Below are 19,665 nucleotides of genomic sequence, written 5' to 3'. Positions count from 1 at the left end.
TTAGTAGAGAGAACAGTCTATGACTGGGGTGGCTGGGGTCTTTGACAATTTTTAGGGCCTTCCTCTGACACCGCCTGGTGTAGAGGTCCTGGATGGCAGGCAGCTTAGCCCCAGTGATGTACTGGGCCGTACGCACTAACCTCTGTAGTCCCTAGCAGTCGGAGGCCGAGCAATTGCCGTACCAGTCAGTGATGCAACCAATCAGGATGCTCTCGATGCCTCCCTATATGCAAATTTTTTGACAGATTCTTTCAAAATATTATTTATTTGTTTTTGTGGTAACAATTAATGATGCCATAAGTCAATGATGCTAATTGTCAATGATTTGAAGCTGGTATAATGATCATTTAAATTATTTGACCGTGCAGGTCTGTTTATACTTGATTCATATCCAGACACCATGTGTGCCTGGCTTTACTTTACTGACTTTATTGTGGGGAAATTTAGTTGCAATGTCATTAAATACAGTAGACATCAAATTGACAATACAAAGTTAATAAATGACATAGAGTATATACCGATGAAAGAAGACCAGCCTGCTGGCCTCACTGGTTGGATAGAAACTGTTTACAAGGGATATCACACCTTACACACATTGTTGTCTTGTTCTGTTTAGTTCTAACTACCTCACGATCAGATCACAATGTGTCACTTTCTTTTAAATTGTCTACACCTGTCTAAACATGTTTGCACAGTGTGGACAAGATCAGGACAAAGGGTGCATGTTCGCACCAGGTATAAATAAAAGGTATAATTTAACTAGGCAAGTCAGTTAAGAACAAATTATTTTTTTACAATGACTGCCTACCCCGGCCAAATGCTCCTCTAACCTGGACGACGCTGGGCCAATTGTGCACCGCCTGATCCCGGCCGGTTGTGATGCGCCTCTTGCACTGACATGCAGTGCCTTAGACCGCTGCGGCACTCGGGAGCTCTTATGGTTCATTTGATTAGTTTTATGACTGTTGCTTATTAATCGACTCTCCTGAAATTAATGTAACAGTGCGCTAACAGTTATAGAAATGTAGCCTAAAGTGTTAGCCTACGGGCCCTTCTCCCTAGTCCAGTCATGACTCAGAGCACTGCCTCTATTGGTCACAGGAAGCACCACTAAGAGGATTAGGCTGAAACGAGGAGCACTCAAACATGCAACTACGTGTATGGTATTGTTTTGTCTGAGGTCATATTTTCTTTCAGTAATGTGCTGTATTCCAGGTATTTTTGTCAGCCTCTTCCTCGTCAGTGTCTCCTTAGATGTCTGCCTATTTTCACAGGCGTAACATCATGAGAATATTAAGTCCACTGTCATTTAAAAAAAAAAAACATTTTTCGGTTATCTGTGAGAACAGAGCTTTTATCTAAGCTTTTCAACAATTGGGAATGTTGAAAAAGTTAGTGTCAACACCTTGACACAAAAGGGCTCATGTTTCTTGTTTTGCACGAAGGCTAGAATTACTTTTCCTCCAATACTCAATGAATTCTGTCTAATTTCTTATCGGATTAAATATTTTCTTTTAAAGGAAAAGTTCCGGTTTGGGTTGGGCTCCTGCTCTCAGAAAATGATCATTAGGGAAGTGAAAGTATAGCTGCTCTGACTAAGGGAGTTTCCCTTTGCAAACAGAAGGGCATGAATGAACACACACATGCCCTTTTGTGCCCCACTGATTTAGGTGGGAAACCCTTGTGTGATTCCCTTTTAAGCTTTGCCCGGTTCAGGTGCTGTGAGCTCTGTTGAGGTTGAGCAACAGTTGTGTAATAATGACAGACCTGCCCAGAAATGAATGGGGTTTAAGTTTAACCCAGCCCAGAGAGATTGCAGCGTGTCTGGGTCCAGCGTCTCCAGAGAGCTCTCGTAACGTACCTGTGTCAATTATCTGTTCCTTCAAAGAACACCTGGAGTTTGTAACCATGGAGATAATATTCAGTCAAGCATTTGGATTGAGACTTTTTAGCTCTCTAATAATGAATTTACATTAATGCACATATTTTTGTAAGATGTTAACTTCTGGCTAGGTTGAGTTTGACTCACTTCTGACACCATGTTATGATCTTAGTCAGATATAACTGTACTGCACAGCAGAGCATGAGCAAATGGCTCAGCTTCAAAATGTTAGTGTTCAATTTAGTGATACCCTGACCTACAGTTGAAGTCGAAAGTTTACACACACCTTAGCCAAATACATTTAAACTCAGTTTAAAAAAATAAATTTTTAAAAATCCCCTGTCTTAGGTCCGTTAGGATCACCACTTTATTTTAAGAATGTGAAATGTCTTTTGCATTCCCAGTGGGTCAAAAGCTTACATACACTCAATTAGTATTTGGTAGCATTGCCTTTAAATTGATTAACTTGGGTCAAATGTTTTGGGTAGCCTTCCACAAACTTCCCACAATAAGTTGGATGAATTTTGGCCCATTCCTCCTGACAGGGCTGGTGTAACTGAGTCAGGCTTGTAAGGCCTCCTTGCTCGCACATACTTTTTCAGTTCTGCCCACAAATTTTCTATAAGATTGAGGTCAGGGCTTTGTGATGGCCACTCCAATACCTTTTTATGGTGGTTTTGGAGCAGTGGCTTCTTCCTTGCTGAGCGGCCTTTCAGGTTATGTCGATATAGGACTCGTTTTACTCTGGATATAGATACTTTTGTACCTGTTTCCTCCAGCATCTTCACAGTGTCCTTTGCTGCTGTTCTGGGATTGATTTGCACTTTTCGCACCAAAGTACGTTAATCTCTAGGAGACAGAACACACCTCCTTCCTGAGCGGTATGACGGCTGCGTGGTCCCATGGTGTTTATACTTGCGTTTTATTGTTTGTACAGATGAATGTGGTACATTCAGGCATTTGGAAATTGCTCCCAAGGATGAACCAGATTTGTGGAGGTCTTTTTTCTGAGGTCTTGGCAGATTTTTTTTTTTTGGGGGGGGGGGGTTTCCCATGATGTCAAGCAAAGAGGCACTAAGTTTGAAGGTAGGCCTTGAAATACATCCACAGGTACACCTCCAACTGACTCAAATTATGTCAATTAGCCTATCAGAAGCTTATAAAGCCATGACTTCATTTTCTGGAATTTTCCAAGCTGTTGAAAGGCACAGTCAACATAGCGTATGTCAACTTCTGACCCACTGGAATTGTGATACTGTGAAATAAACTGTCTGTAGACAATTGTTGGAAAAATGACTTGTGTCATGCACGAAGTAGATGTCCTAACCGACTTGCCAAACTATAGTTTGTTAACAAGAAATTTGTGGAGTGGTTGGAGTGGTTGAAAAATTAGTGTTAATGACTTAAGTGTTACTAAACTTCCGACTTCAACTGTAGTTATTGCTGAAACAACAGGCCCTACCTGGCCCTAACCCAATGTATAGGCTAGGGTCATGTAGCAGAGCTCTAGCACAGTGCAATGCTATGCTTATTTGCAAGTTCATTCTCAACAATGCTGCATAAAATAATAATAAAAAGGAATTATAGATGAGTGGAAGTTTTCTGAGTCAGTCGAGGCACTAACTGCCAGTCATTGGGTGGCGAGTCATCTGTCCTTGCATTAGCCTAATTCCTTACTAATTCCTTTTTTCGACAGCTGCACTGACAAACCATTACTCAGATACAAGTTCTGGTGTCCCATTTCATATAGTTTTCTTTGAGTAAGCATTGTTGGGATTTTTCTGCTGCTTTTTAATTAATGAATACTGTTGGTGAATGGCGGCGAACAGAACAGTGGGTTGGCAGGTTATTCCAGATTAGTTCCCTTCCTCATGATGGAGTGGTCTTCTGCTCCTGCTGTTGAATACCTTGGGATTGTGACAATCGACTAATGCCTTCCTTCCTTGACAGGCCCAAACATTGATTTCTAAATATCCTACTAACAAGTGATGCCTCGTACTGCACATTGACTAGGCCTAATTTTCAGTAATTGTACAGCAATCAAATTTTTGTTTGAGGATTAAAGTGGTTGTACAGAATGTTTGCCTCTGGGGGTGCTCTTGAGTTTAAATGGGTTTTTATAGGTCCCCCCCATCTACCCAGGGAGGTTACTACACCCCTCCGATGACAATAACAAGTGAAATCCAATGGTAGGCTGCCCATCAATGTGTACATTTTTGCTATTTTGAAAATCTTTCTTACATTTTTCCACTGATACAATGGTGTCGTTAGTGAAGTGAACCTGTTTTTTGTCATGTTTTAAAAAAAAAAAAAACTTTTTGAAGGAGAACGGTGCTACCCATTCTGCCTCACTCAGACAGGAAGTGAACCTGTTTCGACCTGCTGTACTAACTGCTGTTGTGTGACTGTTGACCTGGTTCTGTGTTGCAGCTGAGCCCAAGCTGAAGGAGATGAAGAGTGTGGAGGTCGTGGAGGGGATGAAGACATTCTTGAAGTGCGAGCTCGGAGCGGGGAACCCATCCCCCAAATTCAAGTGGTACAAGGAGGGGGTCGATTTAGCCAACATCAAGAACAAACTCAAAGGCACCAAGTTAAAAAGAAAGAAAGAGTAAGTACCTCCTCGTAAATCCGTTATAAGTTTTGAGTTCTTAATAAGTTTATAATACTTATACCCTGTCCTTCAAAATTGTACATGTATATGATTAGAAGTTGTTTATTTGTGACATATGCAGAATCTGGCTGACAGTTGCAGTGAGGAATGATTCATGACTTGGTAGCTTTTGGTTCTTGCTGAGGTGGCGTTATTTACACCCACAGCCACCTCTAGTCTCCAGCACGCCTCTGGTGGTATCTGACGGGGGCTCGACACCTGCCCCATCACCTCTCTGCCATATCAAATTGTATTAGTCACATGCGCCGAATACAATACACCTTACAGTGAAATTCTTACTTATCATCCCCTAACCGACAATGCAGCTAAAAAAATACAAATAAGAATAATAAATAAAAGTAACAAGTAATTAAAGAGCAGCAGTAAAATAACAATAGCGAGACTATATACAGGGGGGGTACCAATACAGAGTCAATGTGTGGGGGCACCGGTTAGTTGAAGTAATATCTACATGTAGGTAGAGTTATTAAAGTGATCGATGCATAGATGATAAGAGAGTAGCAGCGGTGTAAATGAAGGGGGGGGGGGCAATGCAAATAGTCTGTAACCATTAGATTAGGTGTTCAGGAGTTTTATGGCTTGGGTTAGAAGCTATTTAGAAGCCTCTTGGACATAGACTTGGCGCTCCGGTGCCGCTTGCCGTGCGGTAGCAGAGAGAACAGTCTATGACTAGGGTGGCTGGAGTCTTTGACAATTTTTAAGGCCTTCCTCTTACACTGCCTGGTATAGAGGTCCTGGAGGCCATGCAGCTTGGTCCCAATGATGTACTGGGCTGTTCGCACTACCCTCTGTAGTGCCTTGCGGTCGGAGGCCGAGCAGTTGCCATACCAGGCAGTGATGCAACCAGTCAGGAAACTCTCGATGGTGCAGCTGTAGAACCTTTTGAGGATCTGAGGACCCATGCCAAATCTTTTCAGTCTCCTGAGGAGGAATATGTTTTATCGTGCCATCTTCATGACTGTCTTGGTGTGCTTGGACCATGTTAGTTTGTTGGTGATGTGGACACCCCATTGCAGCCCCGTTGATGAGAATGGGGTGTGTGCTCGGTCCTCTTTTTCCTGTAGTCCACAAGCATCTCCTCTGTCTTGATCATATTGAGGGAGAGGGTGTTGTCCTGGCACCACACGGCCAGGTCTCTGACCTCCTCCCTATAGGCTGTCTTGTCGGTGATCAGGCACTGTTGTCATATGCTTGTTTAGAAGATGAGGCTCATATAATTCCATCACAAAAGGGCCCATATTCATAAAGCCTCTCAGAGTAGGAGTGCTGATCTAGGATCAGGTCCCATCTGTCCTCATAATCACATAATCACTTCTACTCTGAGATGCTTTTAAGAATACAGACCCTGGTCAAGTCCATTGAATCCTAAATAGTGTCATTTTTCATTTGGAATTAACAAGATTTAGTTGATACTAAATGGAGAATAACTCCATAGTTCCCCAGTATCAACACATTGAACCCAGAAATGGTTTCAAATCATCTGTTTTTAAGTGTCGTGCTCAGGCCTCTATGTACTGTATATACAGTAGATGGAATACTCTGGTCATGCTCATTGAAACATGTTTCATCCCAAATGTGTCTGTCTCCTACAGAGGGAAAGTCTCTGAGCTCCACTTCAAGAAAACCACTGATGCACACGCTGGCTCCTACACATGTGAAGCCATCAACAACCTGGGAAAAACCAGCACCGTTGGCAACGTGACGCTCCTCCGCGGTAAGACCATTCATAAACAATGTTTAACCTTAAGTTGACTTGATTGCTTCATGACAGCTAATTGCAGAGGTAGTATGCGAGAATGTGCGTGTTGTGTTCATGGGGATTTGTGAATGAATTAGTAACATTGAGGTGTCCCTCCTCAGGGTCAGACTGGCGATGATGTGGAGGTTAGGGTCCTCTAGGTGGGGGGCTAGGGGTCCTCTAGGTGGTGGGGGGCTAGGGGTCCTTTAGGTGGGGGGAAGCTAGGGGCCCTCTAGGTGGGGGGAAGCTAGGGGCCCTTTAGGTGGGGGGGTGCTAGGGGCCCTCTAGGTGGGGGGGGGCTAGGGGCCCTTTAGGTGGGGGGGGGCTAGGGGCCCTTTAGGTGGGGGGGTGCTAGAGGCCCTTTAGGTGTGGGTGTGCTAGGGACCCTCTAGGCGGGTGGGCTCGGGACCCCCTCACACATCAGAGCCACACATCAGAGGGTTCTGACCTGACACTGGGTTTCTCTGAGGGAGAGCGGGCTCTTCACCTTGTGGTCGTACATGCTCCTCACTGGCATTTTAGTCAATAGGTGGCAGCTGGCATTTCTAACCTGCCGTTTCAGCTTAGTGGTACAACAGACAATTGTCCATGACACAACCCTTACCAATCCAAGCTAAAAGGGCCTTTATTGTAAGCTGTTCACAGATTCAACACCACAGGTAAGTCTGCACATTTTAAGAGTTTGATTGTAAAACACGTTCTACAAGTTGTGGTATACATATTGCAGCATGTTATAACATTTTTAAGTCGTCACAAGATGTGGAAATACAGGTATAAACGGTGATGGTGTAACATGCCCAAAGCGCGTACAGTCTGTCCTGCGCTAGAGCAACTACTCCTATGTGCCTTTTCTCGCCCCGCCGGTTTGCCAGTCTTGCCAAAAAACACTGACGTTAATCAACTTCTGACTGATAGAGGAAAAAATTCCGGGGCCGTTAATATCGCAGACAGGTAAATGCTCGATGCCTCCAAGTCTGATCCTCTCCACTCACACACCATTTTGCGACATTGCAAGAGTGATCAGTATGCGGGCCAGTTTAAAGCAGCCGCTTAATCACTTCTTTCAATTAGCCAGTAGTACCTCTCTGAACGGCTGCCAATGGAGAGAAAAGAGCCATGTCAGCCACCTCTTGACTGCGGAGTTAGCAGCCCCTGGAAGCCATCTATGCTAATCACAGCTAGTTAGCCCAGCAGAGACCAGCGGTGGCAGCCCCTGGAAGCCATCTATGCTAATCACAGCTAGTTAGCCCTGTTCAATGTGGACAGCTGGGAGAATGAATCAGTCACTCATTGTGTGTCTTTTGTATTCTGTTGCTGGCATTTGCAGATGATATGATATTACCCTGGTCTGCAGTATCTTGTCAAGTCTCATTCTCTAATCACATTGGGCCTACTGATACACACAGACAGATCTGATTGCATGGCTAAGGTTAGCAACACATGAGCACATCTGATATCTATGAGAACATACTGGGTTATCAGCTTTGACATGCTTCCTGTCTGTTGGCCTCCTTGTTGTACATAACCAAGTTCTGTGCCACAGTTTCTGCTTTAGCTGTACTCTGGTGAATTGGGTTAACTCTGCATGCAGATTAATTCCTGGGGTGATTTCTAGTAATGTAATGTCTCCTCCATTTGCTGCTTCCTATTTATTAGAGTCGCACAATGGCAACTTGAAATAACGGTCTGTCCTCTTGAAATAACGGTCTGTCCTCTTGAAATAACGGTCTGTCCTCTTGAAATAACGGTCTGTCCTCTTGAAATAACGGTCTGTCCTCTTGAAATAACGGTCTGTCCAGTCTTTCTCACATAAAGTCCCTCAGGCTAGGGTACAACAGAGAAATAATTAGTATACTTCCGTTTTTTCTGGGTATTACTCAGTTTTGCAGTGTAATGTGAAGGATTTTAACCTAATCACCTTCAAGTCTGTTGAAGACGTTTGTACCCACCTACCCAGTGGGAAAAAGTGGTTGTAATGACATTTTCAACCACTTTTGCCCACTAGGTATTCGGCAGGGGTTGGTAGTGGTGGCCTGAGGAACCCTGATCTAATGGAATGCGGACTTAAACTCCTTTACAGACTTCCTATGAAAAATGAATGGATGTACTAAAAATTCTCGCAGTACATGTTTTGTTGCGGCACTGAAGGCCCTTTCCTACTAAACCAGCTACTAAACCAGTCCCTGCTACTCCGTCCGCCCGTTCTGCATCTATTTACAGTGATTAGCTGGTTGCTTTCAGCTAGCTCATTTTGATGCTAATTAGGTTTTGGGGGCTAACGTTTGCGGTCGAGCAGTTTGATATTAGTAACGTGTATTTGCAGTGTTATTCTATTCTCTGGGCAAAATGTGTGCTTGACCTCCACTGTAATAGAAATAACTCACTCTGAAATCCTCCAAGGTTGTGTGACTTGGTCTCTGGCTTCTCTACCTAGCTAAATATCAGGTTCTTACCTTAAACCTACCATGAGATACATTTTGATTGTCATAGTTACATGGTTAGCAACTCATTTATCATTACAGTGTGCTCTGTGTGGCTACTACAATGTGCAGGCAGGAACTGTATACAGTATGTAAATAAGCAAGGTAAAGTTAAGGACTTCATGTTGCATCGGGAATGTCTCTTTATACAGTGTGTTTATTCATTACATTTTTGTTTTGCATGAACTATTATTAACTCACCTTGACAGTATTGTTACCTGAACACTTTAATTTTGGAGCCAGTTCTCTCTGGTTTCAAGGAGTCCTACTGTTTTGCGAGGGCATTTTTGGCACTATGAGTGATGATCTCCATACTGTGCAGTGTGGTAATGGAATTGCCTACTGAGAGGGTGTAGAGTGGCCAGATTCCCAAGGGTAACAATCGACTGTGGATAACCTTGACATGCACAGACAGATGCACCCCGTGTGTGCCCGTGGTAATCCCAGACTGTTTCCTTTATTACAAGGGTACACAATAACAGCAAGAACAAATGTCAGGTGATGTCTTAAACAAGATTAAAAAGACAGTCGACTAGAGTCCCTGGATTGGATCTCAGCCAGAGCTGCCATTTTGTCCTTTGTGTCATCTCCCTTCAATTAATAAACATTGGCATATATTCTCCTCTATTAGTTCATAGTGATAAGACAGGCCTTGGGTTCGACACGCCATTGATTTGGGTGCTTATGTCTGCGTAGTTTCCCCTCAAGTTTCACCATTTTAACTAGCCCTTTTCTTACAACTTGAAAGCTCAGGCCATCACTAGCTCATCCATGGTCACCCTCCTCTGCGTTAGCAGGGGCTTTTCATTTTTGTTTCCAGGGACATAATGACCCTCATTAGCCAATTGTAGCAGGAAATTGATGAGGCTTGATCAGAGACGGCGTAGCATTGGAAGGTCACACAGAATGTGAAAAGCATGTTGGTCTCCTCCTCAAATAGTTTGAATATTTTAATTAAATTTGTCCTGTTCACCAAAAATCTTCATAACATTAGGTTTTGACATTTTGTTGAGATATTCTCTCTTTTTCAGACTTTTTCCACACTTCAGGTAGGAGTGATGGTCCCATACTGTGCCATCTGACTCATCAACATTTGGAATGGGTTCAAAACAAAATTGCCCTTAAAAAATATACTGCCCTTAAAAAGGCTGTTTTGAACATCCACGAAATGTATGAATATTGATTTAAATGAACACTGCTTTTTAATCTGGACAGATGGTTGGAACGAGGGTAGGGGGGAAATGGGCTCAGTGTTATAAAGTGGTGAGTGAGCTGACATTGCAGTTGGCGGAAAATTATTCGGCTGGCAGAATTGAACTTTTACAGAGATCATTAGCCTTGGCCATTTGCATATTTAGGGCCCAGGTATAAATCTGACATTTGAACCTTGTCATCAGATGCTATTCTTCTTCTTCTCTGGATGTATGTTCTATAAACAGATTCTGCTGACAGCTTCAACCGATCCTCATGAAGTGTTCCCCTGTATCGGCAGATACATAATTCAAATCAAATTGAATTAGTCACATGCACCGAATACAACAGGTGTAGTAGACCTTACAGTGAAATGCTTACTTACCAACAATGCAATTTAAAATAAAAAATATTGATAAGAAATAAAAGTAACAAGTACTTAAAGAGTAGCAGTAAAATAACAATAGCGAGACTATATACAGGGGGGTAGCGGGACAGAGTCAATGTGTGGAGGCACCGGTTAGTCGAGGTATTTGAGGTAATATGTACATGTAGGTAGAGTTATTAAAGTGACTATGCACAGATGATGACAACAGAGAGTAGCAGCGGTGTAAAGGGGGGGGGGCAAATGTAAATAGTCTGTGTAGCCATTGGATTAGATGTTCAGGAGTCTTATGGCTTGGGGGTAGAAGCTGTTTAGAAGCCTCTTGGAACTAGACTTGGCACTCCAGTACCGCTTGCCGTGCGGTAGCAGAGAGAACAGTCTATGAACAGGGTGGCTGGAGTCTTTGACAGTTTTTAGGGCCTTCCTCTGACACCGCCTTGTAAAGAGGTCCCGGGTGGCAGGCAGCTTTGCCCCAGTGATGTACTGGGCCGTACACACTATCCTCTGTAGTGTCTTGCGGTCGGAAGCCGAGCAGTTGCCATACCAGGCAGTGATGCAACCAGTCAGGATGCTCTCGATGGTGCAGCTGTAGAACCTTTTGAGGATGAGGACCCATGCCAAATCTTTTCAGTCTGATTGTGGAATAGGTTTTGTCGTGCTCTCTTCATGACTGTCTTGGTGTGCTTGGACCATGATAGTTTTTTGATAATGTGGACACCAAGGAACTTGAAGCTCTCAACCTGCTCCACTACAGCCCCTTTGATGAGAATGGGGGCGTCTTAGGTCCTCTTTTTCCATTAGTTTTTGCCCGGCCATGTGTATTCATGCCTAATTTGAAAATAAAACAATCTGAAATACTTATGGAGACATTTTCTTATGTTCGAAGAAGGCAATGGGATGCCGAAAAACCCAATAAATGACTGGGGAGCTTGTGTATAAAGTGTGACTCTTATTTGTATAGCCTACAGTTTACTCTTCACACCTCCTACTATCTGTTTTGGGTGTACGCCAGCTCATGCATTTCACTTGACATTTCTAACGTGAAACAATATTCGTGTGTCATGTCACACAATGTGTTATCCGGGCCTGCTATATTCTCATTGTGCTGGATAGAACGTTTCTAAAGCCTTGTCACTCGTCCAAGCAACAGTTTACTCGTACAGCGTCTCAATATGGCAAGGGATTGTTTTTTTTTTTTTAACAGGAACATGAACATCTGTGTTCAGGTTAGCGGCGTTACATGCTGTAAGACCGGTCTGGAGCACATGGCCGGGCAATAAGCAGATGTTGGGCTGTGTGGAGGGATAGTATGTCAAACCCACGTCCGTCATCCCAGGATAAGGCCTTTCTGCCAAGAAAACAGACAATGTCATGTCAATGGTATTTGGTCATGACGCCATTAACAAAAATACCAAACACATGTCATGTTGTTTTCATAAGCCCAGTGTCTACATGGCTCTTGTTTCAAATACAGTGCATTAATTAAAACGTCTAGACATCTATGACTGTCTGGTGGATGTAGCGCTCATCCCATTGGAGTGACTGGCCGGTTGTGGTCAGGGGAACTACACCAATGACAGGATTCGTTTCCTGCAATTCCACCTTGCTAGGATCATTGTAAATAGTTTTCGATGTGTTACATTTCACAGGAGATATGAGGTTATTCTCTTCAATTTAATTTGTAATCCTTTCGATTACACTTTAACAGGAAAACAAACGTCTGCTAATACTATGATAATTTTTTCTGAGTAGAATAGGCTTCCATTTGGTATATGGTTTGAATAGGCCTAAATGAGTAGAGACACACACACACACACCATTCCCCGAGAGACACACACACCATTCCCCGAGAGACACACACACTTGGAATGGCGTGTGTGTGTGTGTCTCTCTCTCTCTCTCTCTCTCTCTCTCTCTCGGGAATGGTGTGTGTGTGTGACTCGGGGAATGGTGTGTGTGTGGGTCTCGGGGAATGGTGTGTGTGTCTCGGACGTGTGTGTGTGTCTTGGAATGGTGTGTGTCTCTGTCTCTCTCTCTCTTTGGGAATGGTGTGTGTGTGTCTCGGGGAATGGTGTGTGTCTCTCTCTCTCTCCTGAGGAATGGTGTGTCTCTGTTGTGTAGCAGGGAAGGTGAAGAGGGAGACATCTCCTTTTAATAGCACATAGATCTAGATGGAACAAAGGTGCTGACTAGAATGTGTTTAGCTTTCTTGTTTATCTATTTTCTCCATCTGTGCCTGTAGGATGGCTTTGAAGCTTTACAATCCCCTCGGGCACTCCTCCCCACATCTCATCCTCTGTTAATGTGTTACCATGATGACTTATATCCAGCAGTTTATTATGTCTTCTGGCTTATCTTTCTCTTTTTCCTCTGTCCTCTTTTTCCTCTGTCCTCTCTCCTCATTTCTCTTTCTCACTCTTAATGTGACAACGGGCACTTTTTTCCCATTCATACACAATTGCTTAGTCAAAGCGGGTGGATGTTACTTTCTTTGCATTTCTCACTGAATGAGTAGACACTTAAAAAAAAAAAAACGTTTTTATTCTTATTGAACCTTTATTTAACTAGGCAAGTCAGTTAAGAACAAATTCTTATTTACAATGACGGTCTACCCCGGCCAAACCCGGATGATGCTGGGCCAATTGTGCGCCGCCCTATGGGACTTCCTTTCTTTGGCTTTTGACCCCCTTAGACAGACCCAAGATGACTGAACACAACCGAATTTTCAGAATATGTGACAACATTTCAAAGCCAAAGGGATTAACGGTACCAGCACTGCTTTACCCAACCCTGGTGTAATCACACAGTATGCTGCCTGGACCAGTACTGTAATATACTAGTGGAGAACAGGATGCTGCCTGGACCAGTACTGTAATATACTAGTGGAGAACAGGATGCTGCCTGGACCAGTACTGTAATATACTAGTGGAGAACAGGATGCTGCCTGGACCAGTACTGTAATATACTAGTGGAGAACAGGATGCTGCCTGGACCAGTACTGTAATATACTAGTGGAGAACAGGATGCTGCCTGGACCAGTACTGTAATATACTAGTGGAGAACAGGATGCTGCCTGGACCAGTACTGTAATATACTAGTGGAGAACAGGATGCTGCCTGGACCAGTACTGTAATATACTAGTGGAGAACAGGATGCTGCCTGGACCAGTACTGTAATAAACTAGTGGAGAACAGGATGCTGCCTGGACCAGTACTGTAATATACTAGTGGAGAACAGGATGCTGCCTGGACCAGTACTGTAATATACTAGTGGAGAACAGTGTGCTGCCTGGACCAGTACTGTAATAAACTAGTGGAGAACAGGGTGCTGCCTGGACCAGTACTGTAATATACTAGTGGAGAACAGGATGCTGCCTGGACCAGTACTGTAATATACTAGTGGACAGCATGCTGCAGTCTGTCATGCCAAATGCCAACCACTCTGTTCAATTTGGGAAAAGGGCTCTGAACTGGAGAATAAGTACTTTACCGTACCTCCCTACACTGCATAATGAATTAGGATCCTGTTAGAGGCATACTGCTGCTGAAACTCTCCCAGTCCACTTCTTACCTGCACACGTCTCTTCTCCCCTTATATCACGTCGCAGGGAGAAGAAGAAATGTGTGAGAATGGCAAACGTTTTCAGAGAAATGTGCATTTCCTCTCGGCGTTTGCTCAAAGTTTTCCTTTCATTTTGGACGATCTGCTGATTGCCCCCCCCGTCGATATATTATACTGAAAGCAAACGAGTTCATTTCAATCAGTCTGAAGGAGGACATTTGGCTCGTCTCTCATTCACTAAAGCCAATTAGTGTCCGTAGAGAATTGGGGAAGCTCTTAAAAGGAATGGTTGGTATTTTTATGTATTTCACAAGGCCAGTGTGTGTTACTGTGCTTTTCCCCCTCCACATGAAAGCAGGCCATGGAGACCACCATCTCCTTATCTTTCCACTGACAGTAACCGTCTTTGATCAGACAATGAGACGCTAATGAGAAACTGCACCCGAGCTTAGATAACAGCAAGATACACAAGCCCTTATGCAACTTTCTGACAAACTAGATGAGGTCCATAAATCATGATATACGACATGGAGGCACAAGTATCAATATTGCTTTTAACTTTCCAACGAAACGGCAACTCACTCCCAAATTCTCTGTAGTCACTTATTCATGCAACACCCGGCATTGTGTCCTCTCTACTTGTTTCCCAGCTCGTTTTTCTGGTCATTTGCATTTTATTTTATAAAGAATGCTCTTTTTTTTATTATTATTTGATGAGTTGGCTCTCATTTTCTCATTCTTTTGGTGTTGTGTGTTCTATCACCACTGTAGTTAATTTACATTCTGATGTTTGACGATCGAAAAGGGCAAAAACTGCAAATGTAGCTATTTTCTTACAGAATAAGTCAAAGCGTGTAAGTGACAGAGAAAAAAAACTAAAACACTGGCTTTCAAGTTCAAATCTCTTTGTTTGCTTCAGTTGTTGATCTCCATGTACTTACAGAGGAAGTTGCAGAATCCTGTTACTTTATGGGCCTCCAATTTTACAACCGTGGGCTGCACACACCACATGGGAACACTTGCACACACACATATATTCGCACGCACACACACACACACACACACTCGCACATATATCTATCCTCTATTCATGTACTGTTCAGTTTCTAAAAGAAGCATATTCAATTACCAATGGTACTAATTTCACTCCTTCCCTAGAGAACCCCTGGCCAGCAATAAAACTTGTCATTATCTAGGTATTGAATTAGCATTCAATAACATTTCTACAGCATACAAATTAAATTTTGCAGCGTCATCTTCACAGCCCAATCAGCCAGCCCAAGAAAAACAGTGCCATTGCCCCCCCTGCCCCTTTTCTCTCCTCTCCTCCCCTCTCCTCCCTCAGGCAGAGATCAATAGATTATCACTAGTCTGCTGTAGCCTGCCACATTGAGACAGTGTCACAGAGGACCTGTCCCAAAGAGCAGTGCTGAACCTCTCCTCTCCTCCCTCAGGCAGAGATCAATAGATTATCACTAGTCTGCTGTAGCCTGCCACATTGAGACAGTGTCACAGAGGAGCTGTCCCAAAGAGCAGTGCTGAACCTCTCTTTCGCCTCCGCCTCCTTCTCTCCCCGTCCTTAAAGACCACAGTAAACAATGGGACTGTGCATGCAGCACTAATGATAATGGAGCTCCCCCCCCCCCCCCCCCCCCCCCCTCTCCTCCATTGAATGACTGACTTCCTGCTCATAGTTCCATTATAGGCACAATTTGGATGGGGCGGAGTGTGTGTGTACACAGAGGTATTTTAACCGGGAGACGAATGAGCCTCTACCGCGGGGGCACCAGGCTGGCGGACAGGGGGAGGAGAGCGAGCCAGGGCACTAATGCACAACCAGCTTCTCCTTTATTCCATCCCCTGTAAATGACTCAAGCGCTCCTTTTTTATATCACATAGGAGCCAGGGCTGGTACTATCCAGTGGCCATTTTCTACATTTCGAAGCCCTCTCATATATTCCACCCTGAATGACTTGACAGACATTGAGAGTTTAGCTACAGCGTAATCTCTGTGTGGTCTCGTCCCTGCCAGTGATGCGGCGCTCTGACAGGATGAAAATGGCCCTCTATTTAAAAGCCCCTCATTGTTGGAGCGTCAGCAGAGATGGAAGCATTATTGAATTCTAGCCTGCCTCCTCTTAGACCTCTACCTGTATTTGTTAATAAAGTTGTGCTTGGCTGTTTTTGGCAAGAAAAAGCACATTCTCATCTCCTAATGCACTGGTATCCTTCTGCCTGCCAATAGGCAGTTACTCTGGCTGGCTTTGAAGTGTACGCTGGGATTTTACTAGGTCAGGTCCCTCTGTCTCCTCTTTTCTGACATAAATAATGGATTGAACTTCCTGCAAACGACTGCATGTAAAGGAAACATTTATTTATTCCCATTTAGCCGGCAGAATAATTACCACAGGTGAGGGTGTCCGTTTTCATTTTAGATTAGAGGCACATTACTGATTTTCTGCACTTATTCGAAGAATAAACATCTCTTAACGGTTGTAACAGACACGATTACTTCTTGGATGAAAATTTTGCTTTCAAGAGTTAGATACACCAATGACCATTACGTAAGGAGTTGGAGGAGGAAAGATTCCACAGAATGTTACAAATATACCCTTTGGTCTTTTGATCAAGTTCAGAAACCACATTTTAAAGTGGACTACCTTCTAGCAAACATTGGATTAAACGTTCATTGTCTTCAACTATTTTGGATACACTGACCTAAAGAACACATGGACGTGGTTGTGGTCTACTTTAGGATGATATCTGGCAATCCAAGAATAGTTGGAAACACCTTTTGGCTTAACCTTTGACCTTGACTAGGTTTTCTATAATCTGACTCCATCCAATGAATTAGTTTGACCTTACTGCAACTGCTGTCTGTCTGTTATAATGAAACAGAACTAACTGATTCAGTGTGTGAAATGTCATTTTCCCAGAATATGTCTCTTTAAATATTCCTGAAGTTTTACTGTCCTCAAAATGCAGTTTACTGCTACCCTTGAAATTATACTTGCTTTATGTCACATTTCAAATCTTTCCTCTGTTTCATCCCGTTCATTAGAAATGCATGTTCAGTTGCCTACTCCACCCCCCCCCCCCCCCCCTTCCCTCTGTCGTATGGTCTGTAGTATCATCTTGAACACAGTTTGACACGTTTGACAATATGTGGTATTAGATGATAAACTATCCCCTCCAAATTGAGTTTATTTCCTAACGGCACCTGTGATCTGATTCCATAGACATCAGTTGGTTTGAGAGCTGTCTCCACGCCGACTATTTCTCTGTTCTGTCTCCACGCCGACTATTTCTCTGTTCTGTCTCCACGCCGACTATTTCTCTGTTCTGTCTCCACGCCGACTATTTCTCTGTTCTGTCTCCACGCCGACTATTTCTCTGTTCTCTCTCTACGCCGACTATTTCTCTGTTCTGTCTCCACGCCGACTATTTCTCTGTTCTCTCTCTACGCCGACTATTTCTCTGTTCTGTCTCCACGCCGACTATTTCTCTGTTCTGTCTCCACGCCGACTATTTCTCTGTTCTGTCTCCACGCCGACTATTTCTCTGTTCTGTCTCCACGCCGACTATTTCTCTGTTCTGTCTCTACGCCGACTATTTCTCTGTTCTGTCTCTACGCCGACTATTTCTCTGTTCTCTCTCCACGCCGACTATTTCTCTGTTCTCTCTCTACGCCGACTATTTCTCTTTTCTGTCTCTACGCCGACTATTTCTCTGTTCTCTCTCCACGCCAACTACTTCTGAAAAAAAATGTGTGGTCCACTATAGCTCAGTTGATAGAACATAGTGCTTACAACGCCAGGATAGTGGGTTAGATTCCCGGGACCACCCATACGTAAAATGTATGCTCGCATGACTGTCATTTTGGATAAAAGCATCTGCTGAATGGCATTTATTTATTTATTTATTTATTTATTTATTTATTTATTTATTATCAAGCATCTCTTTTTAAATAGCATAAATGTACTGTATAGAATCACATGATGAGTATCCTTTTGACAGGAAGCCACTATACTGTCCTGTAGATGCTATTACTGGTATTAATTCCTTTTGAAGATTGAAGAGGGTCATTTGTGTGTCAATAGGAAGTGTGTCATTGACCTGACCGTGGTCCTCTTCTGGTTAAACTTCCCCCTCTTTTGTTTGCTCTCTCTCAGACTGTTAGTCTTTGGATTGTCCTCCCAGCCTATTAGCACCGGGGGGGGGGGGGGGGGTCTTAACAGCTCACTGGGGGATTTCTCCACATCTAGCTGTCGCTGCTCAGGACCGTTGGAAGATTGTGCTTAAAGCCAGACATGCAAAGTGTGGATTTTGTGAACAGTAATCCCAGCTCCTCTTGCATTGTGGCAGACGTGATTCGAGGGCCAAAGCCAATACGCCTGGGCCGTGTGACAAACTAGCCATAGGTGTAGTAAATGTAGAATGTATTGTGCCTTTCTGAGCTGTGCTCCCGAATGGTAAGACGCTGATCTGTTGAACTGCTTCTCTGTCCCAATGATTAGCAAGATATTGTTCTTGCGTTTTACTATTCAGCCTGTCCCAAACTGTTTAACTTAAAGTGAGGTGTGTGTGTGTGTGTGTGTGTGTGTGTGTGTGTGTGTGTGTGTGTGTGTGTGTGTGACTCAAAGTAAAGCATATTAAGAGATGGTCTCTGTTTAACTTGGTGTGGTAATACATGTATGAAGTAAAGTAGTCTACTAAAGATGAGTCTTATGGTAATGAGTGGTCTGACTTCGTAGATAGGTATCACATCTGAGTTTTATCCATCTGAAGGTACCGTAAGGAGTCCCTGTGGGAAGGGGATCTTTTAGCGCTAATGACTTTGGGTTTAGGACTCCAGATTTAGTGGGGTTACATCCCAATCCCTTTTTTGTTTTGACTGGATTGTGAAAAGGTCAGACGTCTAGCCCTTTTTCCCCACACAGACACGCTCCGAAGCTGGAAACATTAAGATGTTTTATATTGAATTTAGATAAAAGATCACAGCATTCCAGGCTGTGAAATTGGCCTCTAGTCTGAACAATGAACCACGTTCAGCTATGACAAAACTGTATTCATAATGAGTGTAACTAGATGGTGATGGACCCACGACTCCCTACTGGGTTATTTTAATAGAATGTGTCTTTCTTCTGGCTTTAACTCTGATTTTAATTATTATATACTTAAGACTTTTAATTAAAGCCCACTGGTAATGCTTTTGGCAACATGTAATAATAGTCTGTTCATTACACACTCATGTGGATTATGATTGGTGTGACTACAGTGGGGCAAAAAAGTATTTAGTCAGCCACCAATTGTGCAAGTTCTCCCACTTAAAAAGATGAGAGTGGCCTGTAATTTTCATCATAGGTACACTTCAACTATGACAGACAAAATGAGGAAAAAAATCCAGAAAATCACATTGTAGGATTTTTAATGAATTTATTTGCAAATTATGGTGGAAAATAAGTATTTGGTCAATAACAAAAGTTTATCTCAATACTTTGTTATATACCCTTTGTTGGCAATGCCAGAGGTCAAACGTTTTCTGTACGTCTTCACAAGGTTTTCACACACTGTTGCTGGTATTTTGGCCCATTCCTCCATGCAGATTTCCTCTAGAGCAGTGATGTTTTGGGGCTGTTGCTGGGCAACACGGACTTTCAACTCCCTCCAAATATTTTCCATGGGGTTGAGATCTGGAGACTGGCTAGGCCACTCCAGGACCTTGAAATGCTTCTTACGAAGCCACTCCTTCGTTGC

At 43.3% G+C, this 19,665-nt stretch overlaps 1 protein-coding gene across 6 annotated transcripts in view; it reads left to right on the top strand.

Annotated features, from left to right (window-relative positions):
• nrg1 (neuregulin 1) overlaps nt 1-19,665 on the top strand; it is a 158,201-nt gene that overhangs the window by 91,454 nt on the left and 47,082 nt on the right. For all 6 annotated transcript variants that reach the window (XM_036976757.1, XM_036976761.1, XM_036976759.1 and 3 more), the window contains exons 2-3: nt 4,313-4,490; nt 6,146-6,267. In XM_036976757.1, the coding sequence (XP_036832652.1) occupies nt 4,313-4,490; nt 6,146-6,267 (300 nt within the window). The remainder of the gene's footprint in view (nt 1-4,312; nt 4,491-6,145; nt 6,268-19,665) is intronic.

Source organism: Oncorhynchus mykiss, chromosome 5, assembly GCF_013265735.2.
Source record: "Oncorhynchus mykiss isolate Arlee chromosome 5, USDA_OmykA_1.1, whole genome shotgun sequence".
NCBI classification, from domain to species: Eukaryota; Metazoa; Chordata; class Actinopteri; order Salmoniformes; family Salmonidae; genus Oncorhynchus; species Oncorhynchus mykiss.
Note: the sequence above shows the minus strand (reverse complement) of the source record. Positions and strands in the feature narration are given on the sequence as shown.